The sequence below is a fragment of the Manis javanica genome, chromosome 2, assembly GCF_040802235.1.
Source record: "Manis javanica isolate MJ-LG chromosome 2, MJ_LKY, whole genome shotgun sequence".
Lineage (NCBI taxonomy): Eukaryota > Metazoa > Chordata > Mammalia > Pholidota > Manidae > Manis > Manis javanica.
The window spans coordinates 12,451,699-12,479,454 of record NC_133157.1 but is presented as its reverse complement, the minus strand read 5'-3'; the positions used below and the strand labels follow the sequence as shown (position 1 = coordinate 12,479,454).

General features: G+C 49.2%; 1 protein-coding gene across 3 annotated transcripts; it reads left to right on the top strand.

The window, feature by feature from the left end:
- The first annotated feature begins 69 nt into the window (after nucleotides 1–69).
- Nucleotides 70–27,756, top strand: MORN5 (MORN repeat containing 5). 3 transcript variants are annotated; one of them, XM_017673057.3, is made up of 6 exons: nucleotides 77–171; nucleotides 1,558–1,668; nucleotides 3,320–3,467; nucleotides 5,187–5,298; nucleotides 8,961–9,092; nucleotides 27,599–27,756. In XM_017673057.3, the coding sequence occupies exons 1-6, from the start codon at nucleotides 125–127 to the stop codon at nucleotides 27,676–27,678; spliced, it is 630 nt and encodes a 209-aa protein (XP_017528546.3). In that variant the 5' UTR covers nucleotides 77–124; the 3' UTR covers nucleotides 27,679–27,756. The 3 variants fall into 3 exon arrangements, with proteins under 3 accessions (XP_017528555.1, XP_017528546.3, XP_073081274.1); XM_073225173.1 differs by lacking the exon at nucleotides 77–171 and adding an exon at nucleotides 181–309; XM_017673066.3 differs by lacking the exon at nucleotides 1,558–1,668 and having other exon boundaries at nucleotides 70–171.

The window sequence follows — 27,756 nt, the reverse complement described above, 5'->3', positions numbered from 1 at the left end:
ACGAAGGTCTGTGCCTCTGGGGGCAGGGCTTCGCGTAGGCCCCACCCATCCCCCCGGTTGTCATAGTGAGGCGGGATCCACAGAGACGCCGGGTTCCCAAGGCTAGAAGCTACCCGCTGGCGCCATGGAGTACACGGGGAGCCAATATATTGGGGAATATATAGATGGGAGGTAAGGGTCTCATTTGATTCACTGTCTTGAACGTCTGTGACTGGGAAAAGACGGCTGTCCTTTTGCCTTTGCGAAGGATCTTGTACCAGACACTTTCACAAATTTGATCCCTTTCAACATTCAGGACAACCCTTGCAGGTAGAATTGTTTATTGCTATTTTAGAGTTCAGGAAATTGAGACTCTGAGAAGTAAAGTAAATTGTTCAAGGAAGGACACTTGTCCAATTAGTGGCAGAGCTGAGATGCATTCACTCCCTATATACTTGTATGTTTGTGTGCTTGCTAGCTGCCAGGATTAGATATAGGAATGAGAATATAAAAGATGTCCTGATCCTTGCTCTCATGGTGTTTACAGTCTAGTTGGTGCAGTGCCAGTAAACAAATGAGATAATTTCAGGTGGTGGCTTTGCCTGAATACTCTCCTCCTCACAGCAACCCTCTGAGGTAGCTGTCATCATCCACATTTTACAGATGGGAAAAGTGAGGCTCAGAGTATTACATAACTAATTACATAACTTGCCCAAAGTCACCTAACTGGCTTTTGGCAGAGCAGAGATCAGAACCCAGGTCTGTTTTCAAAGCCCATGTGCACCCAGTTGGTCCTTGAAGGCTTTGTGAAGGAGAAAATATTTGAAATGGTCCCTGAAAGTTGGGTAAGATTTAGATGAGTGGATATACAAGATGAAGAATGTTGCCAGGCAGAAAGACTAATAGCATGAACGATAGCTCAGTGGGCCTGTAAGGGGAAGAGCAGGCACTTCAGTTTGGCTGGAGTGTAGGATGTGCCTAGAGGAGAGTGGGAACAGAAGCAGAAAGGGAGGGTCTGTGCTCTGGCATAGAAAGATTTGAATACTGTGCACTCTTATGTGGGTGGGAAGATGTTAGATCCACTGATAGATCCTTTTTAGGGCCAAACATTGGGAAATCTAATTTATTTCATCTCTGTAAGCCTCCTCATAATGTATATGTCTGGTAGGTACTCAGTAAATGTTGGCTGAATGAATTAATAAGAGAATGAATGAATGACATTTGAGATATGGTAATTGTATCCTTAATATGGATTGAAATCTTCATTATAAAGTAGCTCTCTTTGTTCTTTTTAACTTACTCTGCATTTGGAATGAAGGCTTTTGCCTTAAATGAATGAAAGAAACTAGAAGGAAAGGAGAGAGAGTAGAAGGGAAAGAGTGAAAGGGAGACAGAGTGTAAATGGGGAGATCACATCAGAGCCCACTGCAGTTGTCCTAGTAAAAGGCAGTAGGGCCCTGAAACAAGGCAGAGGCAGCAGGGCTGCAGGAATTAGAAAAATGTAGGAGAAGTTTGGGGATTTTATTGCTAAGACTTGGCAACTGATTGGCTCCCAGCCCACTCAGAAACTGCTTGCAGACCCAGCACAGTGCCCAGCTCCAAGCTTTGGACCCAGAGGATTCTGATACCATTCATGGAAATGGAGAACTCCAAAGAGGGGCTGCTTTGGAGGAGGATAGGATCCATTCGGTAAGCTGGAGATGTCTGCAGAAGGTCTGAACAATGATGTCTAGTTTGCAGTTTAAAAGGGGCAGGGTGGGGGCAGGGTCTAATCTCAGAGAAAGATTTGGTAGAGACTGAAATGATAGCTGTGATCTCAAACAAAGAGATAAAGGAAAGAAGAAAAGGAGTTCTCTCCCCTCTCATGTCTTGTAGCAGAGTAAAAGCAAAATCGTTTTTGAGCTCTTATGTGCTGGGCATTCTGCTATTGTTTCATCGCCATTATTTCATTCAATTATCTCAAGAACTTGGTGGGGGTGGGGAGGTTGTCATCATCCCATTTTAAGGATGAGAAATTCAGGCTCAAGGAACTTGTCCAAGGTCACACAGGCACAGAGAGATGGAGCCAGGTGTGGCTCCAGGCCTGCATGGCTCGGAAGCTGTGCCTACTCTCCTGCTTGGTGCCTGTGCCCCCGTGGGGCACTGTCATCCATTCCATCAGGTCACCAGCCCTTCTGCTTCCTTCCTTCCTTACTCAGTAGATGTTTGCAGAGCACCTGTTTAAGAAGAAACATGATTCTAAAAGCTGAGGATACCAAGGTCTTCCTCTCAAGAAGTTTTGGTTAACTAGGGGAAATGAATGATACAATTACGATTCAAAGCAGAAAGTACTAAGCATCCGACAGAGGTACAAACAAAAGCCTAAAGAAGTTCAGATTTAGGAGCGGTGACGTCCAGCAAGTGGAGAAGAATGGAGAAGGAATGAAGGAAAGCATATTTCTTTAACACTCACTATATGTCAGGCCTTCTAGTAGGAAAACTGTTATACTGTTATATCTGTGTTAATCTTGGGCATTAAGCTCAGACATTTCACACATGAAGTAAGCGGTCAGATGGTCACCTGGTCAAGCTGGGTATCCCTGCCCTGTGCTCCTTCGGGGGCGTGGCACTTCACACATATTATGTAATTGCTTGTGTGCCCCCTGAGGCTGCTAGCCCCCTCTAGGGCAGAGATTACATTTGTCTTAATGACTGTTGTGTCTGTGTTGTGTTCAGCAGTCTAGATTCAGCACATATAATAGTTGCTGATAGATAATAGATGCTCTGTAAATATTTGTTGGAAAAAAAGGAATGAAGGAAGGAAAACAGAAGTTTAAGAAATACTCCAAGATGATACTTCTAGGAAATGGTGAAGCAAGATTCAATCTCATGTCTCTTGTCTGAATTTCATACGTTTCCAAATTCCTCCTTGTGATATAAAGGGCAAGGGTGGGCTAGTTGTGGGGGACAGGGAAGACACAGAACCAGCTGCCAGGTAACCTAGCCCTAGTCCCTGCTTCACAGGGCTTACTGTGTGGCTTTGGGCACATCATTCCCCTCTCTGGACCTACCAAAGGTGTTTCTGGGGCAGTGTGGTTTCCAGAACAGCCAGCCTCCTAGGTAAGGGGGAAGACAAACAGACCAGCACCCCCTTGCACCCTCATACCTTCAACAACACAGACCCTTTCGTTTTTGAGCTATTAATGGAAACAAAACGAAAATTGTAGCTTTTAACAGAATATTGCTGGGACAATAATGTCTCGGGACTCTAAGGTGAGGTTCCTGCTCACGCTCTCATGCCTGCCAGCTCTGATCCTCTGGCTGCCACGCAGGGCTCAGTGACCTCCCTTTGTCCTTACAGGATGGAGGGCAAAGCTGAATACATCCTCCCTAATAAGACAAAGTACATTGGGGAAATGAAGGACGGCACGTTTCATGGCCCAGGAACCCTGTACTTCCCCAGCGGGAGCCGATATGATGCTATTTGGAAAAATGGTTTGGTTGTAAAGGTAATCAGCTGGAGGGGCACGGGGATTTGCAGAGGGGAAAGTCTCAGACAGGAAGAGCCCCCCCATCCACAGCCAAGGCACCCTGCCCTCCTCTTTCTGTTCCCCTTCTCCCCTCCTCTTGATCTCCCAGGGCTCTGAAATCCTCTCTCTCTGGATCCAGAAGGATCCCTGGAGAGGCCCTTGATGAGTTTGAATTCTATTATGCCGCTAACTAGTATTGTCACCTTGGGCCCATGACTTCCCCTTCCTAGACTTCTGTTTATTGTCTATAAGCTGGGGACAATAATTGTATCACTTTCATATTGCTGCTGTAACAAATTACTGTAAACTAAGTGCCTTAAAACAACCTAGTATCTTACAGTTCTGGAATTCAGAAGTCTAAAATAGGTCAGCAGTCCTGCATTCTTTTTGGAGGCTCCATGGAAGAATCCATTTCCTTGGCTTTTCCAGCTTCTAGAAGCTTCCTTCAATTCCTTGGCATGTGGGCACGCATTACCCTTACCTCCACTTCCATCATCACATCTTCCTTCTCTCTGCTCTTGTCATCATCTCATCTTCTAGCACTCCAGCCCTTGCCTCCCTCTTATAAGGACCCATGTGATTACATGGGCTCACCCAGATAATGCAGGATAATCTCCCCATTTCAAAATCCTAACTTAATCACATCTGCAAAGTTCCTTTCAGCATATAAGGTTAACATATTTACCAGTTGTCATGATTAGACGTGTCCCTCTTTGGGGGACCACTATGCAGTCAGCCACAACTGCACAAGGTGCCTCCTAGGATGGTTGTGAGAGTAAATGACGTACTAGGTGCAGGTGCTGTGCTCAGTACCTGGCACACAGTAGGCGCTAAGTGTTCGCTGTTACTATCGCTGCCACCACCACTATGACCATCATGGTAAGTCATCTGACCTGAGGATTCTTAACCTGGGATTTGTGGGCCACAAATAGATGTCAGGAAGTCGGTGAAATCTCCTGATTTATATACAAGAGTTTCCATGTAGGTGACTATCTTTTCTCCTGGGGAAAGATCAATAGTTCTCGTAAGTTTCACTAAAGGTGTGCATGAGGGCTGGCTTATACACACCTGAAAAAGGTTAAGAAACAGTACTTCCTCTAACAGCTTTGGAGGATCTAAGCCCCAGGAAGGGGGCGTGACTTATGCAAGGTCACACAGTGAATTAAGAGTCTTGGAATTTCCACCCATGTTTCCTGATGCCCAGGCCAATTCAATGTCTACATCCTGGGGTTTCCTTTAGCTCTAAGGCAGTAGAAGCAGACCATCCATGTCTATAACTGATGGCTCTGACCTTTTTAGTTATGGTAATAATACAAGCATAATAGTAATTTAACATCTATGGAATGCTTATTGTATGCCAGGCACTGTGCCAAAGGCATTATGTGTACTATCTCATAGGATCCCCTTGCATCAACCCCATTAAATACTTGCCATTATCCAATTTTACAAATGAGGGAACCAAAGGCTAAAGAGGACAGGGCCATGCCCAAGGTCACACAGGGAGTTGCCATGTTTTGAGTAACAGTCACAGAACTCAGCACTTTATATCCATTTCTTCTTCTTCTTGGAACAGCCATCACTGTGGTAGTTACCATTTCTTTCCTGCGCCAATGAGCAAGCCACCTCTTCCCTTGAGATATGATCTACTTGACAAAAGAAGGGATTCCTCAGACCCGAGTGGGCGCTCCTGTCTTCCAGGGCACCTACACCTTCTCAGATGGGCTGCAGTACAAGGAGAAGAACTGGTATTACTGCGACAGCTACGATCGGAGGTTTTACACAGAGATCTGCTACGGCTTGAAGCCTGCAGGTACCCAGACCCCCTCCATTTCCCTCACCCCCACACTGAGAGAGAAACAAAAGACAGTGTAAATAAGTGGGCCGTGGCCTGTTGAAGTAACCCCAAAGAGGAGGAATTGAACAAAGGCTACAGCACACAAAAGAGCTAGGTTTTGGTGCCAGAAAGGCCAGTCCTTGAAAATCTCAGCTCACAGTGCTATCTGGGGGTCAGGGACAGGGCATTCACCTCTCTGTGCTTCAGCTTCTTGCCTGCGCAATAGGACAGTAGCATCATCTACCTCGTAAGTCTCTTGTAAATAAGATGATGTGTGCAAAAGGTTTACAACAGTGTCATGTACACACATTAGGTGCATGGCACATCTCAGCTGTGGTTATGTGTAATACCACCTGTAACACTGAATCCAGCAGCAGTGAAGGAGCACGTGCTTTGCATATCGGGTGCTGGATGGGGCTCAGTAATCCCCATCTCATAGAATCTCCAGAGGATCCTGCCGTGTCTGCCTTCTAGTCCCATGCCATAGATGAGGAAGCTGCCGTCACGGAGTCCAGACGTGTCTCCCTGCAGCACAGCTCTCCTCGGAGCCTGAGTCTTCCTGTCTGTGATCCCCTGTATCATGCTACCTCCCTGCAAAACTCATGTTCTGTCACCCAGGGTTACTTTTGAGCCTAGAGTCTGGATTCAGAGAGAGAGAGCTTAAGGAGCTCATCTGTGTTTCGGAGATTCGTGTGTTTCTGGACAACTGAATGTCCAGAGTATAGTTTTTGGCACAGATGAGACAATATATGTCAAATGATGGAGGGAAAACGACTTTGCAAACTACCTTATGAGATAACATGGTGTATCTGACAGAGCATGGAGCCGGGAGATCTGGGTTTGAGTCCTAGTGTTCCCTCTCAGTAGCTGGATGAGCCTGGGCAAGACACTTCCATGAGGAAAGAAACCTCTAGAAAGCACCCAGGATTGGGGTCAGGCAGCAGAGCTCACACCCTGGCTTTGGGACCTTGGATCAATTAATTGACCAAGTGAGTCTTCTCCTCTCCCTTTGTCTCCTTTGCCATTTCCTCCTCCCCCCAGTTATTAATTCTGGGGTTCCCCAGGGCTCTCTGGCCATAGGCCCTCTGCTGTCACCTGTCTGTACCCTCTCCCTAAACAAGTTGATGCACTTCTCAGTCTTCTTTTGCCATCCAAACTGAAATCAGAGCTCCCACACCTCAGATGCCTGCACCCAGCTTCCCCAAACCTGTATTTTCACATCCCTCAACTTGCTGCGCTGGATCCATTACCTTCCCCACCAGCCCACTCACCCCCAGTGATTGCTCCCTTAGAGAATGTCACCCCCGGCTACCTAGATGAGCCTAACCCGGCCTTCTCCTTTCCCCCACGTGCAAGCAATCACCCACGCCTATGGAGTCTGCCTCTTGAGTATATTCATTCGTTTTTACTGAGCACCTCCATGCACCAGGCCAGGTTTCTTTCATCCTCTCTGGTCCTGCCTTATCCAGACCTCCGTCCTCCCCACCCCAACATATTACCTGGTTGCCTGAGATCCACTTTTGACCCCCTCTGGCCATTCTCCTCTCTGCAGTCACTTTCATCTTTGAAAAATGTGAATCCGATAGCCACTCTCCCAACTCTCTCTCTGTCTCTGTCTCTCCTGTCTCTCCAGAACCTCCTTACTACCCTAAAGATAAGTGACTTGCATTTTCTGGCTCCTGCTCATGTCCCCAGCCTTACCCTGTGCTACCTGCCCTTCTCAGATTTTCTTTTCTTCCCTTGCACCCTTGCTTTCTCTCTCTTACTCGAAGAGATCAGCCTCTTTCCTGCCATTTCCTCTGCCTGCAATGCCCTAACCCTCTCTTCACCCAGATAGCTTCTTTCCACCCTTCAGGTTGCAGCTTATGTCCCTCTTTCTGGGACCCCCCCTTCCCTGAATTTCCAGAGCAGCAGGATTCCCCTCCAGAGCTCCATCACAAGCGCTCCATCTCCCCGAGTCCACTGTGAGCCCGTGATGGCAGGAGCTCTGCCTTATTCACTGCTGTGTCCCCAGTGGCTAGCGCATGCCTGGCACTTCATAGGCACTCAGTAAAGTGTTACCAAACAGGGAGGCTAATACTGACATCACAGCAGGGGTGAGAGGTTGCATGAGTGAAGGCAACATTAACAAGCCTGAGAACCTGCTCTTTGTCAGACATTGGCTGGACCCGAGGGAGGCGAGAGGACACAGTCTGTGCCTCCAATCAGCAGCCAGTCTAGATGCCAGTTGAGAACCTTGTAAATGGCTCCCCCTGAGTCAGGTATAATGGAGCCTGGACTTAGTCATGGGCTCCTCACTCCAACTGAGGCCAATAGGCAGTAAGGTCACCAGCCTCGGGCCCTCGGCTCTCACAGAGTGCCTAGTTTTGTCCAAGCTGGGTCCCTACCTGTCTTGAAGGCAGCACAGTGACCTTCCCTGCACCTTTCCTGTCTCCTCCAGTGACTCCTGGCAGAGCAGCTTTATCCTAAGGACCCCCGTCCTTCCCAAGCCACTAGGTACTTTGCATACCTCTGCACAGCCACTGCTTGGCCCTAGGGGCAGCACTTGTAGGGCAGGGTGAGGGTTAAAGCCACCCCTTCTCCTCTCTGGAAATTTGTGAGATGGGCCCTGGTATGAGGCTTCAGGGAGAGAATGGCCATAACATGCCTGCCATGGAGTAAGTGCTCAGTAATCGTTAACTAATAGTGTAGCCAGTTGTTAACCAATGCAAGAGCACCTCCTGTGTGCAGGACCCTGTGCTGTGAGCGTGGTGCTGTGTTCAGTGGGCATCCAGCCCTCAGTCCAGAGGACAGGGCATCAGAGGAACCACAAATTCAAAGGAACCCAAGAAGTTATTTATTTCAACCTTGTGCCCATTTCTTAAGCCTCAGCATCCCAAGATGCACAATGCACAGGGCGGCATGATCGAAAGGTGAACTCCTCTTTCTCTCCCAGTGGTCCCAGTTTCCCCAGTCCTGGGTGTGGTACCCAGGCCCTCTCCTCCCTTGATGTCAGCACCTGATCAAATATGTTACACAGCTGAGTATCCTCACTGGATAATCTTGGGCACATTACTCCACCTCTACAGGGTTACTTTGAGAATCAAGTAAGACACTAGGAGTCAAGCACCTAACAGTGCTTGGCACATAATAAACACTCAATAAGTGGCAACTACTATGGTAATTTTGATGAGAGCCAAGGTTCTCCATTACCCGATCCTTGGCCACCTGACCCATTTCTTCCTATTCTCCTTTTACATGCCCCTCTCCACAATGTTTCCTGGGTGAGGCATCATGGCTCCTGCCTCTGGCCTTAGCCTGCACCCTGACTGCCATCGCGCTCCTAGACATGCCCTTCCATCAGCACGGCAGACTGATGCATCCTCAGGGTTTCTCTATCTCCAGAACTGCGCCCTTGTCATGGTGTTCCTAGAAATGGAGGGTGGGGTCCAGGGAAAAAGACATGATCTAGTCCCCAAAACCCTGCTCACAGGGCTATTTTCAGGAAGCTCCTTGGGGCACAGCTGCTGACCAGGGAGGGTTCAGGCCAACAGCAGAGCCAGAGAGGCACAGAGCAACCAGCATAAGTGGGCTTCAGCGTGGACTGGGTTTAGGTTTGGCTTTGGTGGCAAGTTAATTATCCATTATATCCTTTCAAGGTATCTCTCAACTCACCAATATAGACCCACCGAGAAAAGTCCCTAACGGCCATTATGATTGTGGAGATGGCTTCTATAACCCGCTCACGAGGGTAATCATGGACTACAGGAATCGCTTTCTGAGAAATGCAGGTAAGTTTATTCTGACACCCTGTGGCACGTTTTCTCTTCTGTCATCTGCACAGAGGTTTGTGCATAGGTGTGCGCACTCACGTATGTGCTTGATGAGAAAGAAGCTTTTGCAGACAAGGGACAAAAATTTATTATCTGAATGTTTCACAATTTGGCATTCTCATGGCTGACAAGTCTATACATAATCATGGCGTGAGGTAAGGGACGCTAGTGGTCTAACTGTAACAGTACAGAAGTGTAGCACCAAAAGGATTCAAGTCCTTATTTTTGTGTGCTTCCCTTCAATTAGTATTTAATGAGCACCCACTGTGTGCTAGACACCATGCTTAGTGCGGGCACCAAAGCAGGACAAAGCTACACATAAACCCTCATCCTCTTGGAGCTTGTTTTGATAGGTAGCAGATAGGTAGTATAAACAGTTGATGACATCATGGAATGAGCACAATGGAAGGGAAAAACATGGTCCTAGATTGAGGGTCGGGTAGGGGTAAAAGTGGGGACCCAGAGGGGTGGGAGTGATACTGTGGGAGCACAAAGAAGGGGTGCCTAATCCAGAATTGGAAATGCAGAGTGGGTTTCAAGAAGGAACTGACAGTTAAGCTGAGACCCGAAGGATACCTGGGAGTTGACCACAAGGCAAGGGGAAAGGTTTTCCAGAGAGAAAATAGCACAGGTAAAGGCCTAGAAGGTGAGTGATACCATGTAGTCCAAGTAAGCTGGCTGGCTCCTCAGGAGAATACCTTGGAAGACCCAGAACCTCAGTTTGGTAAGAGAATGCAAACTGATCAGAGACAGACTAACTTGCAGTGACCAAACTCACAGGAGGCCAATGTACACGTAAGAATAAGAACATTCTCCTTTAACATGGTGATTCCTAACTTTTATTGTTTCTAGAGTCACACTCCCACTAGGAATAACAAAAGCTATGGACCCTTTTCCTAGAAAAGGGTTTCTAGGTTTCCCACACATGTATGCACACAAATATACATGTGTTTATTCACATGGTCCTAGTCCCAGCATCTCAGAGCCAAGCATAAACAAACAGGTTTGGAGCTGAGAGTCAGTACTGTTGTCACGGGCTCATTCAACTCTTTGTGTTGCTCACCATCCATGCACACTTCTCCATACTACAAAGGTCCATTCTCAGGCAATATGGAGGACAGACACTAATGATTGTTTAGTCAAATATTTATTGATTAGTTGTTATGGGTCTGGATTTGTGTTAGGCAATATAGCAGCATCATAGACCCTTCTCTCAGATTGCAGGAGAAACTGATGGTAAAATGGGCCATAACAATTCAGAGTGGTTGTAAGAGAACCTAGAAGGTATACCTAACCCTGGAGGTCAGCAGACCAGGGAGGTTTCCTGGAAAAGCAAGATCTAATATGACACCTAAGACAAGCAGCAAGAGCAGCAGGTTTGGGAAGAGTGTTGAAAGCAGAGGGAACAGCAGGTGCAAAGGATTAGAGATGGGAGAAAACACAGCACGCCTAGGGGGCTACGAGTAGTTCAGGAGCATGAGATAACAGTATGTCAGGAGAAGAAGAGTAAGTTAGGAAGCCCAAGAGATGGGAAGGGCGAGGGCAGTAGGAAGATCATGGGCATCTTTCACCTGAGGGTAATGGGGCAAGGGAAGTTTCCAGGCAGTAGAGTAGTAACTGATTCATCCTTTAGAAAGATTTCTCTAGTTACATATAAAGAAGGGGCCAAAGGCAGTAAGATTAGATAGGAGATCCTTCTGGCAAGATGGTAAGAGAGGGGCATCTGAAGGACCACAGGCCCCAGGGCGATGGAATAGAAACCTGGGTTCCAAGCCCTGGACTTAGACTACCTGCTGGCTGACCCTAGGCCAGTGCCTTCCATCTCTGTGCCTCTTTCTCTTCATCTATAAAATGAGGGAGTTGAGCTGGATAATTCCTAGGGTGCTTCCAACTTTGAGAGTCTATGATGGAGGAGAAAGGTAGCCAGGGGTATTTCAGTCCTGACAGTATAGGACAGATTAAGTTTGGAGCATTCAGAAAACCACCAAAATGGAGTGTGTGTTTGTGGCCACCGAGTCATTACCTTGGACTCACCTCGTTCTGCTGGTGCTTAATTCAGACTTCTGCCCACCCCCCGGTTTCTTGAGGGCCCTTCTCCCCTGCATTCCAGTCTGCCCCCATCAACAGTGCTGCCCACTGGCATCCTGAAGGCTCAGGGCTGGTGACCATGCAGGCTCTAGGTGGGTGCCTGCGGCCCCCAAAGTCAACACAGAAACACAGTGGCCTGAGTCCCTGCTATTATGAAGCATATGCCATCTGGGTGGGTTAGAGCCAGGGATGCTCATTTTGTAGGAGTCACAGGCTGGGCACCAGCAGAAGAGTTGCCTCTGGCTCACCTTTGGGCCTCTGCCCTTCCCCATCTTTCCCCAGGCAGAGAAACTGGCTTTTGCCTAAGTTAAAAAGTTCTGGATTATTGAGCTACAAAGCTAAACTGCAGACAGATTTGACCAGTCCAGGTTTGCTAGCCTGGGTTTTGGAGAATTTCTTGGCTGGGGAGGATGGTACTGCCTGCTGGATTGCTGTGAGAATTGAAATCCAGCCTTCCACTCATCAAACAGTCTTTGAGTGCCTGCAATGTATACCAGGCTTTGGGGATCCAGACAGATGAGAATTCTCACTGACTGGCTCTCAAACTTTTGGACCCTAGCTTGAAGTAAGGAACAATTTACACCATGAGCCAGTACATACAAAAACACACACGTGTGTTCTTTGTACATGCGATTTACTAGGATATTTTTTGCTCTGTTTAATTTTTTTAAATGCTGGTTGCTCCACACTAAACTGACTTCACAACCATCTTAAGGGTCAGGATCAGCCATTGGTAGACCATTGTTCTAGGCAGCCTCCCCTGACCAACCTCTCCCGGCTCCCTCCCTCCACTGCACTGTCTGGTTTAGGTGTCCCTCCTTTGAACCCCAACAAGCCTCCCTAATAGCACTTAGCCTGTGACAGTAGGAGTATCTTTATTTACCTAGCTTTCCTAATAGACTAGGAGCTTCTTGAGGGCAGACACTAGGTGACCAGGTCTGATTCATCACTTGGCACCCTGCAACTCCACATAGGCCCTGCAAGTGGAGGTGATTAAATGTTCATGAAAGAAAAGCAGGCAGGCAGGTAGGGGACCTGCCTATAAGTCCCTCATATTCTTCAACAAATTATACAAAATTCAGTCCCTGATACATAAAAGACAACTTACTATTTTGAATAATAAAAACAATTCATCATATTTCTCTGTGCCTCTAAGTTTTCAAAGTTGTGTAAGCTTTGAAAAGCTTAGAAGCTTAAGCATCAGAGGTCTTGAACTAGCAGCTCTCAGACCAATCTGGTGGGTAGAGTGTTTGTTTGGTTGGGCCCATGCTTGAAATTGCCTGGGTTGGCACACCTGTGTGGGGGACACACTGCCCAGGTCCCTGCCATTCCCTTCTGTCTGACCCCCTGTGGTGTCAGTCATTTCTGGTGCCCACCTTAAAGCTTTGGTAGTCATCAGCTCTGCCTCTCATGTGAACTTCCCATGCATCCAGTGAGCAGGGAATGAGCCTGTTTCTGAGACCAAGAAACGAGGTTTTAGAGTAATGAATCACAGATGGGAACTGGTGAAGCCAGAATTCAAACCCACTCCCATCTTCCTACAAGTCCAGTGGTCTTTCCACCATACTCTGCTGCTGCCTCTGTTGGGAACAGAAAACCATAAAAGGTAGCAACTTGATGCAGGCAGTATTCTAATCAATATAGCAGACACAAAGCAAAACAGAGACTGAGTTAGGCCCTCCTTCCAATGGGAGACTTGAGAGCTGGGACAGGTGTGGGAGACAGCATGGTGGTGGTTGAAAGGCCAGGATCTGCAGTCCACTCTCTGGCTGGCCTCTGGTCCTCACTCGGTCCCTGGCCAGCTGTGTGGCCATGGGTAGCTGACTCCTTGTCTCCTCTTGGAGCCTCAGTTTCCTCATTGTAAAATGGGCATTATAGTAGTACTTAATCTGGAGGAACTGTGGTTAGAAAAAATGAGATTAAGCATGCAAAGTACGTTGTAGCACAGCACCTGGCACAAGGCGAGTGCCCCGTGATAGGTAGGTGCGGCTGTTATCATTATGATGACTGACTCAGAGCCCGGAGAGAGGTAGGCCCTGGGACTTGCTAAGATTTCTCAAGGAGTTCAAGAGAAAAGAGGCTCTGGGGAGCTATGTGCTTGGTTATGCCGGGTCTGCCTGCCTTCTCCAGGATTTTGCTTGGGAAATGAAATTCTGCTGGAACTTTGGTGTCTGCAGGCTCTTGTTAGGGTGCACAGAGCCCCGGTCCACCTGCCACCCTCCTGTCTCTCCCACCCAATGTTCCAGCCCAACCAGACCAGCTGCCTTCCATTGATGAGCACACCTCTCTTCACACCTCATCTGTCCTCCAGCCCAGAAGGCCCTTCCTCTTCTCCACCTGCCACAGTCGTCCTCCTCTTTGCATGTTTACCTTCCACGGAGCCTTCACCTGTAACTCTGGAAGAATGGCTTGTGGCTTCCCCTGTGCATCCATCCACAGCTCAGGGAAGGGAAGCAGGGAGATGTGATCATTACAGAGGGTCCTTGCCGGGCCCTTGCAAAGCACCTTACCGACGTATCTCCTCTGCTCCTTCCCAAGTGGGTAATTTTCAGGAATCAGAGTTTGCAATGAGGACACCTGGTCTCAGATAGTGAATAACTTGCACCCAGCCATACAGCTGGTAACAGAGTAGTACCAACTCTGCCCAAGCTCTGCTCTTCCATTTTTCTGGCCAGCTGGGTGGCCAAGTTTATTATTTACTCAGCTCCCTCCCTCCCTAGACAGGGCTGCGTCTTGTGCCTAGCTGTTTTGCCACCTAGTCCAGCTCCTGGCCCCCTGGGGGGAGCTCAGCGATATTCCTAAATGAAAGAAAAGGTCCATCTTAGAGTCTTAAGACCAAAACACCACAGTCCCCAAAATGAGATGCCACCTATTTGATAAAGGGTCCTTTACACACTATGGGCCAATAAGGAAGCTTTAGAAAGTATTTGGGATAATTGCCTTTAATATTGTGGGAAATTGGGAGATTAACTGTTACCCTCCTACCCGTCCCTTTCCTTCCTCTCAGGAAGGCTGAGCCAGAGCCATGTTAGTATTTTGGACGTGTGTCTCTTCATGTAGCCGCTGCTTGCTCAACGTTACTCGTAGGAATCATTTGCAAAATAGCTGCACCACTAATCCTTACTCCCGCCCCGCAATTAATGACACCCCATGCGAGTGTCTCAGATGAAAGGCACATTATTAATATTCAAAGGAAAAAAACCCTCGTAACCATTTTAACATATACAACTAACAATGAACTAAATTTGCTTTGTGGAAGACAGAGAGTGAGCATCCCAAATTAGTTTATGTAAAAGCTGAAATTCTTCCCCGAAAGGTCTCAGTACCATCCTCAAAGAATATCCTGATCATCAGAAATGCCGTCAAGATTCCCGCCAACATTATCCCCTTTGTTGTCTAAAATGTCGAATCAAGCACATCTGGCAAATGTCCTGGAGCTCACACATCTTTCAAACGGCACATGATTCCCAACGGTTAAAGAGAGAACGCCGCCGCTAATCGTGCGCTCTTCAAAATAGCACCAACTTCCCTTCAATCAGAAACAATGGCTCTGGTTTCTTAAAAATATCACATACCAGTGATTATTTGCAAAGAGGGCCCCTTTGCGTTTGAACCTGTGAGTTCCAGACAGAATTTAAAATCAAGATCGCAAGCCTCATTTGAATGTACGCTCAGTTAAATGGACCTTGGGGAGAAGGAGTGTGAATCGGGTCCAAAAAGTGACCGGGCCTGTGTGATTCAGTCTTTGGGAGGTGAGAGCTGGCATTGATTGAGCATTTACCCTGCACCACTCAACTGAGGTAGGGGAAAGGGGTATTCCTATGATCCCTGTTTGGCAAACCGCAAAACTGAGCCTCAGCCAGGTTACAGAATTTCCCACAAGGAATTTGGCAGAAACTGGGATTCACCCTCCGGCTCATCCGCCTTCGGAGGGTCTCCTCTTTCCATTTTGCCAGGCCAGCTCCAAGATCATCTGTCCAAAGATGCATGGGGTATGGAACTCTCAGACTTTGGTGTTTATCTGCTTCCCATTCAATTTAGAAAAGCTTTGTAGGGAACACCTAGAAATGAAAAACTATTTTGGTATTCTGAAGTTTCTCTGCCATAAAAGTGGAAACATCCCAAATGTTCAACAGGAGGGAACTGATTAAATAGTACATGGCATATTCTAACAAAAAATACAGAGGGGCCATTAAAATGGCAGTGAAGAAATGGATCTACACAAAGGTACCCTGTTTTATTCCAGAGGAGAAAGCAAGCTAATAATGACAAACAGCATTTACTGAGCACTTACCATGTCCCAGGCACTGGCTTGAGCACTTCTCACATTGGATTTTATTTTCATCTAAATCTCAGTCACCCTGTGAAATAGCTGTCTTTATGATACCCACTTTACAGATGATGAAACTGAGGCGAGGTGAAATGCTTTTCCCAAAGTAACACAGGTAATAAGTGGCAAATTTGGACTAGCTGACTCAGAGCTAAAGATGACATTAGAGCTGGTTCTGAACGAGCAACTAGAGTTTATTAGTAAGAGAAAGAAAGAAAACCGAGGGCCTTCCTTGCAGCTCAGAGATATAAAAAGTACACACCCAAAGAGTGGGAGATAGCAGTGGTGGCTCTTTGTCCCTAGACGGTTCTCTGCCCACCTTTTGTGCAAAAACTGACCAAAGGACAAGAAAGATTCTTTCGATGCCACTGAGGGACCAAGACTCCTTTAATTTTGTAGCCCCTGCCTGCACCTGACAGGTGAGAAACTGAGACCTAGGAAGAACAATTCATGTGCCTGAGCCCACACAGCCTGTCCATAGTCGAGTTGGGGCTGGACCTGGGTTTCCCACCACCAGCCAGGCCTCCCTCCACAAACCCAGGCTGCCTCTACACGATGCTTCCCCTTGTGGTTTCCACAAAATTACTGAGCAGAGCTCCTGCTCAGCCCCTGCCGTCATCTCTCCGTGAGACAAAAGGCAATTTACCCAAATATTATAATCACCTGGAGGCTGGCACACGGGGGCATCCCTGCCTTATCTGTGGTATTGTTAGCAGCGCCATAATGAAGGCTTTGTGGAGGGATAATATCATACTTGTAGCTGCCAAATGAAATGCCTGCACAACCACACAGCCCTGCCAGCAGACTTGGGCATCTGCTGTAAGCAAAAGGGGTAGAAAGGGAAATAGGAGTATTGAATGCCACACTGTGCCAGGGACTTAGCACATCCCGATCCTTTGAGGAATATGTCATTTCTCTATTTGACGAATGGGGAAACCAAGGCTCAGAGAGTAAATTATTTCCTGATGGATGCGGCTAGTAAAAGGAGGAATCAGGATTTGAACCCAGGTCTCTCTGACACCAGAGGCTGTACTCTGAACCAATGAGATATGCTGTGGTATCTTCTGAGTCATGAACCTCTCTGAGGATTGAGGCAAAACTATGGACCTTCCCCCCAGAGAAATACCCTTGAACCCACCAACAGAATTTTGCCTAGAGAGGAGACTTTGACACTGGGCACAGTCTTTACTCTAGAATAACAGCCTGAACCAGCTGGCTGGCCCTCCCTGACCTGCAGGAATTGCCCAGTGCCCTCTTCTCTCCCCACCCCAATTCCTAAGGCCCTGGAAATTCCCCTCCAGCCATTGTGCCCATCCTTTTCTGGTAACAATACATCCCCACCCCCATGGCAGCCTCCCTGAGGCGTCCAAAAGACATAGTTTCCACAGCTTCCCCTTCCGTGGCTGGAGTCAACCCTGGCCAGCACCATAATGGTTTGTTTTGTCTCCTTTAATAGAAGTGAATGCAAGGCCAGAGCCCAGGGAGCAGGAGCCTCAGCTCCCTTCCTCAGCCGGAGTCCGGAGCTCAGGGCAGTTGGCAGGAGGCCCTGCTCAGCCTCGGGTCCAGGCGAGGCAGGCAGGGCCTTAGAGTCAGCCAGATCCGCCATCGGAGCCCAGCTCTGCCACTTGCCCCCTGGGTGACCCTGAGCTAGTTTTAACTTCTCTGAGCTTCAGTTTTCAAAATCGGGGGTAGGAAAAGGACCTGCCTTCCAGGGCTGTGGTGAGGATCACTGAGATGCTGTGGGGACACGGTCAGAGCGGCACCTGGCCCGGGACGAGCTTAGCGAGCATCAGCAATCACTGTTGCGCTTGTTCAACACCCCGGGGGTGGGGGCAGTTAGAGGCAGGGGCCTCCTTAGCTCCGCGGCCCAAAGGCGGGAGCCAGGGCCACCTTGGCCACTACCCTTTGGCTGCTCCCATCTGCTGTTCACGCTGCTTTCAAGACCGGCCTAGAGGCCTCTCTCCCCAGTCCTCGGTGGTGGTCTGGATACGTTCCTCATTATCCTCATCATTCCTTATCCACCTACAGCTTAAGGCCCCACTAAGACACCCCCAACACAGGCCTTCCCTGAGCCCACAGACACCAGGGTCTCACTTGGAGGCCAGACCCCGTGTTTGCCCCTCTGAACCAGTGCAGGGGGCTGGGGGAGGTGGAGCAGATGCAGAAACAGTCATAGGAGCTGGGATGGGCACCTTTTGGACAGCTCCCAGGGCCCTTAGGCAGCCTCGGTGCTCAAAAACTAGTGAAGCTCCCACCCTTCAAAATATAGTTCGGAAATAAAAAGCCATATAAACAAGTATATGGAAGCAAGTGCAGCATAATTCTGTCTTTCCTATCATGTTTATGTTAATGTTGAATTAAAATATCAGGTAAGAGATCTTTTCTCCAAAAAACTGGTATGCCCCTGCCTTGGGGTACCAGGAGCCAGAATCATAGTTGGCTGGGGGAGAACAGAGAAGAGCATATGTATGTCCCAAGTGTAGTTGGGGTTGAAAAAGATGGTGTTTGGCTAGGCCTTAAAGAATGGGAGGTGGGCTTTGCTGCATGGAAGGCAAGAACAGAGAGATTCAGGGACACAGGATACTCAAGGTGGAATGCCTGAGACCTGTGAGTGTGCTGGGGGACAGAGGAAGAGTCAAGGGAGCTCTCCCTTGGGCAGTGATGGATAGACTGGGCTTTGACAGGGGTGTAGGGCTGCATCTGAGCTGGGCATTCAAGGCAGGCAACCCAGGGCTGGGGACAGCCTTGAATGCCAGGTTAGGGAGCTTAGTTTGCGTCCATCCTTCAGACAGTGAGGCGTAAGACCTGTCAGTTGCAGAAAGGTTTTTCAGGAAAGCATGCAGTAGCAGAGAACCGCAGCTCTGGAGGTAGATTTGTGCGGGACCCTGTACCCACTCACTAGCTGAGCAAGCATGAGCAGAGGTTGCCACCTGTCTGGGCCTCTGTGCTCCGCTGTGAAGTAGGTGGGATAACACTGACTTGGCAAGATCGCTGTGAGGATGAAATGAGTTCTTCAGATCTTAAGCACCTTCCCATCCCTCCTGGCTGTTCCCACTGCCCAGCCAATTCCAGGACAGAGGTCCCAAGTGCCAGGCCTGTCCCCTTCAGCCCATTGTCCACACGCAGCTGGAGAGCAGAGGCAAAAGGAAGCAGAGGTCAGAGCAAAGGTGACAGGGGATTAGGCTGACTGAGCGACCTCGGCCTTGGCCCATGGCTTCCCTGAGCTGCCTGTGTACAAGGCATCATGAAGGTGCTTAGTGAATACAAATTCAATGATAAGTGCTTGAAAAATGTGGGCATCGGGGAAGCAAGAGGAAGAGCAATGCAAGTGGCATTGGTGGTTCAACAGCCTCCCTCCCCTCAGCTCCTACTCTGGATGGGGAGGCGGGAGTCAGTGGGTCTCCGTCCCTGAGTGCCTGTTGTGTGAGCACCTCACCACACAGGATGATTCTAGTATTTGCAGATACTTCTTTTTTTTTAATCAGCTTGGCCCACAAACACAAGCTGGTTATTCATCTCGACCTTCGGCAGCAAAAATGACTCTATGTTCCAACAATATGGGACCCCTGGGGGTGCAGCGCTCACTGACGTGCACGTTCCAGCATGAGCGATAGCCTTCTTAAGAGGTTCCCAGGGCCATCATGACTCTGGGTGCTTTTCCCTTTACCTGGCAACTGGAGCACCTAAAACGCTCCTGAGAAAACACCAGCTGTGCAAACGACAGGGGTGATGGCAAGGATGGCATGAGGTCAGGGGTGCACAGGGCAGGCCGTGGTGCCTGACACCAGGTAGCCTCTGCCTTCCCACTCACCCCTCCCCAGCCACAGACCTCCAGTCTGAGGCCTGACTTCGGAGGCCTCACCCCAGTTGTTTCAACATATTATAACAAACCATATCCATCCACATAACATATATATTTTTTTGCTATTAAAACTTTGGGAGGATTTTTACAACTTTGCTTGGTTAATTGTTCGACTACCAGCCTTTAACAATTGGCTGTGATTTCTTGAGAGCCACGTGCAGACTGGAGAATTCCTGCAAAATGAGGAAACCAAGCCAGCAAATTGATTTCAAGTGTAATAAAACTGTTTTGACTTCTAAATTTAATAATTAAGACTGAATACATTAATCATAACATTTATTTATTTCAGTTATTTCTCTTTTTATATTTTAGAGTCAGTCATTTTTTTCCAAGCCTCTCACGCTTGAATAGGCCTTGAAAAGCTTGTGAGTGCTGAGCCCTGAGTCTCTAGTTGCCAGTGGGTAAAGCAGCCTGGCCTGACCCACCTCAGGCCCTGATCCTTCCCCCAACAGCCCAGAAGATGCTTCTTTACAGGGGACACAACGGTGGCTCTGCTGCCCTGTGGCAGGCTTTGCCTGGGCAACAACCCTCAGTCAATACTGGCTGTGCCACAGCCTTGGCCTCTGGCCACCACCAACATGCTGCAAAGTTCAAAGCTTCTTTCTTGACAGGAGGCCTGGGCGTTGCCATGCTCACTGCGGGCACTGGCTCTGCTCAGGGCTTCAGCCCTGCCCCACCCACTCATGCAGCCCTGCATTTGCACAGAGGGTGCGGATAGGCTTTGGGATGGCACCTGCCCACAGGCTGGGGCGTTGGGTTTGCCTTACACATCCCATCCCAGCTTGGAGCCACAGCTCACACAGGAGCCGTCTGAGTGGGCCCTGACCGCAGGAAAAGAGAGCAGCCCTCGTGACAGAGCCTCCTGCTCCAGCTGGATCTTTGGGACGGGCAGCAAGCTGTCACTGTTGGGTGTTCGTGCCTTCTTCCTCAGCACCTGATCACACACACACTCAGCTTCACGTCCTCATGCTGCCCTCACCCCACCACACAACACGTGTCACATGCACACTGAGCATTCCCATGCACACATCCTGAGCCTCAGACTCGGCTGCTCGCACACTCACAGCATATACCTATTCACACTTGCACACACACTCACACTCGTACTTAGGTAGGTTTTCACACACATTCACCCAGCTGGATGGAAACACGCCTGTTTGTGCCTGTGCACATGCAGCCTCTCTGAGCAAGGCTCTCGTGTCAGCACAGTGAGCCCATCTGCTCCGCCCTGCTGGAATCCCGTGGGCCACACGGTCTCCTCTCTAAGCCCTGGCTCTTCTTTAATGGGAACAACCACATCTCATGCACTGAAGAGAGGGCGGACGTGACCCTCTTCCCGCAGTGCCAGGCACCGCCTCTGCGCCCCGCCTGTGTCAGTCTCTTGCCCTGTCCTGAGGCGAGATGCCTTGTCTCATCTTGCTGTCCTCCTCCTCTGGCATGCACCCGAGCCCCCACACAGGGCGGGGGCCACCTAGCAGTGGTGACTGACTGCAGGTTGCTTGGCCCAAAGGCATGCAAAGAGGTAGCACAACCCAGCTTGTGGGTGCCCCGTAACCCGGACCCACCCGATTGCCCTCTCCAGGCTCGCCTGCCCCAGCCTGCCCGCTTTGCTTTGAACAAAAATCATTAGCTGATCAAGGTTCTTGATCCTTATGTAAAGATGACACAAGGATCATCCTCCGTCCACCCCCACGGAGATCCAGACGCCCCAGGGGTGCTCTGAGTGCGTCTCTGAAGAACGTTCCCTTGATGGCATCCAATTTGGGAATGAAAGACCCATCAAAATAATGACCACAGCTCCTTCTTCCTGGGCACCCCCACCCTTCATCCTGGCTCTGCAGAAGGTCTGGGTGAACTCGCAGTGTGGATGAGGGGCCTGGCTCAGAGCGCCCAAGGTCACCAGGTGAGGTGGCAGCAGGGCTCTTCCCGTCTGTCACATGTGCCCGAACCTCCCCTGGCCAGGACTCTTTCTGGCTTTCCTTTGGTTTTTGGCATTTCTCACACACCAAGCACTTGCTAAGCACTCTTCAGCAGTGATCTCACTCGATCCTCACAGGAAACCTAGGCAGGCACCTTTGTAGACAAGAAAATAAGACCGAGAGAGGTGCGAGGCCACTTGCCCAGGGTCTCTGAGATGTGTTCTTAACCATCATACCACCCTGCCTCCATGCTGAGTGTCTGGGGAGCAATGCTGTGCATCTGTTAGATGTTCAGGGCCTCTTCCCCCAGCCCTGCACGCCACACAGCCTCGGTGACCCGGGCGCCGGTGGCCTGTGTAGACCTGCCCCTCTCCACCCTCACTGGTAGGCAGGCCCCAGGCCAGGGCTTTGAGCTTTCTGAGCGTGCTTGGCACCTGGCGCTGGGGCTGCTCTATCTGCGGCCTCCAGACAAAAAAGGGAACAGCAGCCAGTGACCCTGGCCCTGCTCTTGGCATGTGCTCTGACCTCTCAAGAGCTGTTTGCAGAAGGTGGGGGAAAATGTGTCCCTTTTGTCCAAATCCCTCAGGGTAAACCTATTACTTTCATGTCCCCCAATTTACATTTCTTTCTTCATTCATTCACCATATATGTATTACATTTATTTTTTCAAGTGCCAGATCAGCACTGGGCTCTGAAGACCAGAGCTGCCCCAGGCCGTGAGTACCCCAGGCTGGTGGGGTTGACGCTGATGAACACCAGACCAACACTATGACCTTGGCCTGGATGTGGGACGGTGACATCCAGGCAGGGTCCATGGGGTCAGAGGACAGCCAGGAGAGCACTGGGCCCCAGCCACACACATTCATGAGGGCCCTTCAGTTTGGACTGTAACGGGACTGAGAGAAGACTGCGTCAGACAGCTCTAGATTCACACCCCTTCCCTGACCACTGCCTGTAGTGCACTGTGGATTAATACTTCTCTGAAAGAAATCCTGGAATAGCACATTGATATCATATTTAGTTATTTGTGTTAAAAGCATTTATTTGTCAATTACACATGTTTAAAATATCCACCATTGTTAGACTCTTGTTCAGGTCTTTTTTCACTTTCATACATATACCAAGGCCCAGAAATGGAAGTGCTCTGAGAGGCCCAGCACCTGAACCAGTTCCTGAAAGGAACCCCCCAACAAAATACACAAAACAGCAGGTGCAAAGGCACAGAGACACCGGTGAGCATGTGCACACGGGCAACTGCAGTAGGTTAGGTGGCTGTGTCTCAAGGCCAGCCTGAGGGAGGCAAGCTGGAAAGCAAGGTCTGGAGGGCCTTGAAGTGCAGCTGAGGGAGTGGGGAGCCTTGCAGGGAAGTCTGCTCCACAGGAGAGCCCATGGTCAGATTTGGGGTCTCTCTGGCAGCAAGTCCTTTCTCTTGCCTGTAAGACGTCCAGTTCTAATGATTGATGGGATTAGTTGGGGGTGTGGGTAGGAGGTGGGTATGCAGGTGGCAGCAAGGTCACTTCCAAAGCTTCAGAACCAGAATAAATCTTTCTGCCCCAAAGGCAGACAGACCTAACCCTGAAGAGCACCTGGGTCAAGCCTTCTTCGGACAAGGCTTCCTGCTGGGTCTCAGCCCCCCCACTCTGTCCCCAGTATTGGGCACAGGGCTGGCCATAGGACTGGGCTTGTTGACTCCATTCATTCATTCATTCATCAGATAGGGACTAAGCACCTCCTATGTGCCAGACACTTGTCTAAGCTCTGGCAATAATCACAATGAATAAGCAGACAAGGCTCCTGATTTCACTGAAGCCGGCAGTTTGGGGGACAGACAGACAGCATGTAAATAAAGAAAACCCCAGAGACAGTTATGTACTATGAAGAAGATAACATGAAGACAGGAGATAGTGACTGCAAGTGAAGCCAGTTAGATTAGGGATCACTGAGGAAGTGGCATTTGAGCTGAGACCCGGATGCCAAGAAATAGGTGTGCAGGGAAAATTTGTTGATGGCAATTAAGGCAAGTCACAAGACAACAGGCTTATTCCAGACTTCATCTGGCAAAGCATTTATTGGTCACTTCGTGTATGCTGGGTCCAGTGCTCCACAAGCAGGCATGATCCCTGCATTGATAGCTTACAACCTATTGGCAGAGAAAAACATTGTGATATTTGGGGCCAGAGAGAGAAAAGGGGGTGGGAGTCTTTCTTTTGGATGGTTACATGTATGAAAAGGTTTCCACTCCTCTTGGAGAACATGATGATCTTGCCTTTCAGGGAGCATGCTGGATCTTCACGCATTTTTAAGTGAATGTTTTGTATTAGATTTACAGAATTATTGCAAAGATAGTACAGAGACTTCCCAGTACACCTCACATCCAGTTCCCCTATTATTAACATCTTCCACTGTGTGGTGCATCTGTCACAACGGATGAACTAATATTGGTACATTATTATTAACTAAAGCCCACCCAGCATTCAGATTTCCTCAGTCTTTCCCTGATGTCCTTTTCCTGTTCTAGGATCCCACCCAGGATCCCACCTTACATTAAGTCATCATGTCCCTGTGAGGCCCCTCCTGGCTGTGACAGTTTCTCAGACTTCCCTCTTTTCTCATGACTAGACTGGGGTTGTGAGGGGTGTGTGGGGAGACCACCGAGGCAAAGGGCCATTTTCATCACTTCCCATCAAGGCTACACACTGGCCACATGCCTTATCACTTCTGATGTTGACCTTCATCCCCTGGATGAGGTGTTTCTCCATGGCAAAGCTACATTTTAAAAATACTCTTTTTCTGTATTGTCCTTTTTGGGAGGAAGTTGCTATGCAGCCCACATCTAAGGAGTGGGGAGTTATGCTCCATCTCCTTGAGGGCAGAGTTTCTACATTAATTATTTGGAATTCTTCTACACAGGAGATTTGTCTATTCTCCAGTTTTTTATGCATTTTTTTACACTGGGTCTTTTTTCCTTTTAGAAGTTCAAGAACACTACTAGTGTTTCTAGGAGCCTAGAGAAATATTCTATTTCAATTACCAAAATGCATGAAATCACCAAGGCTTTAAATTGGAGAGGAGGAATAAAGCCAATAATTATTCTTATTTTTTCTATGTTGAGATACATTAATAAGAAAAAGATTAGGAAAGTGCCCAAAACAGAAGAATTGACCATTATTTGCACTCAATTTATTTTTTATTTTTCTTCAGTGCAGTTTTTACACAGGTCATACTATGTAATTTTGCCTCTTGCCTTTTCCCACTTTTTACAAACTTACCATATCAAAACCATTTCTCCTGTGTTGCCACACACGCTTCATACCCATAGTTTTCAACAGCCTTCATGTGGCTCGCAGTGTGCTCACAATGTGCTGTCAAATTTAGCGCCATGCCTGGCACCCAGTGTTTAGAAATTATTTGTTAAATGAATGAGTATATGGCAAAGTAATCATCCTTTTGTTTTTTTAAATGTTGATTATTTCTGTTTTCTTGATTCTAAATAGTACTGAGATAAATAGATTATTTCCTTAGGATAATGTCCCAAGTTTTGGGCCATTCGGACCAAAACTTTTCAAGATGCATGCACCAAGGCAGCCTCTCCCCTCTCTTCCCCTCTGAACCACTGTCAATTGTACCAGGGTAATAATTTACAATTGATTAAAGAGTTTGTGGGGTGTTTTTCCCCCATCTTTTTTTCCCCTCCTCTCTCCCTCCCCTCCTGCCAAAAACGGGGGAAATTATCTGAGAAGGTGAAGATGTTCTTAGACAATCATATTAACATATTCCAACAATTGCAATTTGCAAAATAGTAATCACAACTCCCAGGATCGGGGAGGCATTAATCAAAGCTGCAGGTTTAATTCCATTTTAAATATTGATGAAATGTGCTTCGGCAGCCTCACCCCGGCCTGGCAGGGCCAGGGAAGCCAGCGAGGCGCAGGGGAGGTGGAGGGAGGGTTGGTGAGCAGCTGCCGGAGGGGAGGCATCTGTGATTCAAATTGGTGGCTGTGCAGCCAGGTAGAGAGTGAAAGGGGTAGTGAAGAGGGCTGTTAAGTCCATTGCTGTCAATTTGTAACGATCAGGGAGGGGCCCGAGGACTGGTTCAGCACAATAAACCCAGTTTGTCTGGTTTCAGGGGTTACCACTGAAGAGGTTGCAGCTGCACTGATTCGAATAGCCTGGAGACTTCAGAACTGTAATTATCAACCAGGCTGCTCACTCGCGGTGTGGCAAAAGTGGGCTTCACCAGCGCTTAACTCCTTGTGTGCCGCCGCTCTCCCCGCCCCCGGGCGTGGCCGCTCCTTGCGCATTCCCAGGCATCCTCCCCAGGGGAAACCGAGGCCCCGTGGCTGCTTAGGGCAGTCCTCAAAGGCCAGAGCGTGCCAGGCAGCAAGGTTTTTTCCTTAGGTCACATACAAAAAAATAGTGGGGGGGTGGCGAGGAGGCTAGTTCTCTGCTGACAGATCACCATCTGGCACCATCGCCTCTGCCCTGGGGTGGGAAGTCAGGCTTCTGAGTCCGATGACACACTGGCTGTGGATGTGGGACAAGGCTCACCCCCTCTGTAAGTGGGAGTAATCGTCCCTACCCTACTGAGCTGTCACAAAGACTACCTGAAATCCCGTTTGTAAAGCACAGAGCACACAGTAGGCTGTCAATAAGCCTCCTTCATTCTGATCCGAGGCCTGTTGCTGTCAGAGGAAGACGGGGTGGGCTGGGGTGGGATGTGGGGGGGATCTGTTTCCCAGCAGGGGCACCTGAGGGCAGGACTTCTGCAGGCACACCCCCCATTTCAGCTCTCAGGGAGTCCCTTCATTCTCCAGCCACTGCCATTTGTCACCCAAGGGACAACCATCCTCCCATCCCTTAGGCAGGAGGCACTGGGTAAGGAAGGAGAAGAGGCAAGAGCTCCTCCAGTGCCCTGAGGAGGCCGCTGAGGGGGGGGGTTGGGCTAGTTCTCGGGGACCCAGAGCGAAGGCAGGAATGAGGGAGGGGCAGAGGCCAGGAGGGGCATCCCGAGGAGAAGGCTTAGCTGAGAGTCCTGGGGACTGGCGTGTGTGTACAACTCAGGGGACCTCCTCCTGGAATACAACCCCAGAGAACTTCTCCCACGTGTCCACGAGGGGATGTGCTCCAGACTATTCCTCCCAGCGGCACCGCTGGTCACTGGAAGCAGGCCAGGAGGATGGCTGGTGAGAGGTGGCAGAAGCCCACCCCGGAATATTAGCAGCGGTAAGAAGCACGGAGCTAGATGTGCACGTAGCAACAGGGATAGGTCTTGAACACGTAGTGTTGAGTGAAAAAAGTAAGACACAGTGGAACTCAGCACAATGCCCTTTCTGTAAATTAAAACCACATTCGCACACAAAACAGTACATATTTTATAGAGCTACACGCATTTGAGGGGTGTATAGCCACCGTTAGAGTGGGTCTTTGTCGTGGTTGGGGGAAGGCTGGGTGTGGTTTTTGGGGATAAAGGAGAAAAATAAAAATAAAGTCCAACCGCAGAGAGGCCTGGCGCAGGGAAGGACGGGTGTGCTGTTGCCTGAAGGGTGAGTTTCACTCAACTCCATCTGAGGCTTGCAAAACAGCACGGGCTTTGCAGTCAGACAACCCTAGGCTCAAATTCCAGGCCTCCGGTGTACTACCCCTGTGGCTGTGGACAAGGCTCTCTAGGCCTGTTCATCTGTAGAGTGGAGGGCTTGCTGCGGTCACAAGGACTGAATTAAGGGAGGTAAATGCAGGTAGGGCCTACAGGAGCATCAGCTCCTCCTGAACGCAGCTCCTGGAAGGGCCTGAGTACGCAGAGGGTGTCAGCTCCCTGAGGTCCTGAAGGGTCCAGACTGGAAAGCCCAGGAAGGGAACTCAGACCTGAAGCCTCTGGCTCCTAGCACATCTGGCAAGCCTGGACCAGCTGCCCTGGGGTGCCAGGTGTGGATGTCAGACTAGGCAAGTGTGCGGGCAAGCTGCCCGTTGAGGGCCTGGCACAGCTGCCCACCTCTGAGTGGCCAAACAACCTCATGCCCACCTCCATCAGTGACATCCACCATCTGTAAACCCTTTTGCACTCAGTTCCCCAACAGCACATATTCACAGGCAACTGAAGGATTTGGTTTTAGGGAAACAGCTGTTCCTCCCCAACACAGGACTAAAGAGACTGGCCTCAAAGGCCATCCCCCTGTGCTGGAATGCACCTGTCCGGAGACCCTGCCTGGAGGTCTCCCAGGGCAGGGACGGCCCCGTGAGCATGACCAGCAAATCCTCTTCCTTGCAGACGACGATGAGCATGAGTGGATCATCCGGACGTGTCGGAAAGGCTGGGATGAGATTGTAGGTCACAGACCCAAGCTGTGAACCCTGGAGTTGCATCCACCAGAGGTATCCTGCATCGCTGGCACTGACTGGCCCAGGGCACAGGCTGTAGTTCCAGAA

Coding starts and splice junctions, on each gene's coding strand:
- MORN5 (XM_017673057.3), top strand. CDS start 125: ATGGAGTACACGGGGAGCCAATATATTGGGGAATATATAGATGGGAG. Junction 3,468..5,186: donor AAAATGGTTTGGTTGTAAAG/GTAATCAGCTGG, acceptor CCTGTCTTCCAG/GGCACCTACACCTTCTCAGA. Junction 9,093..27,598: donor TCGCTTTCTGAGAAATGCAG/GTAAGTTTATTC, acceptor TCTTCCTTGCAG/ACGACGATGAGCATGAGTGG.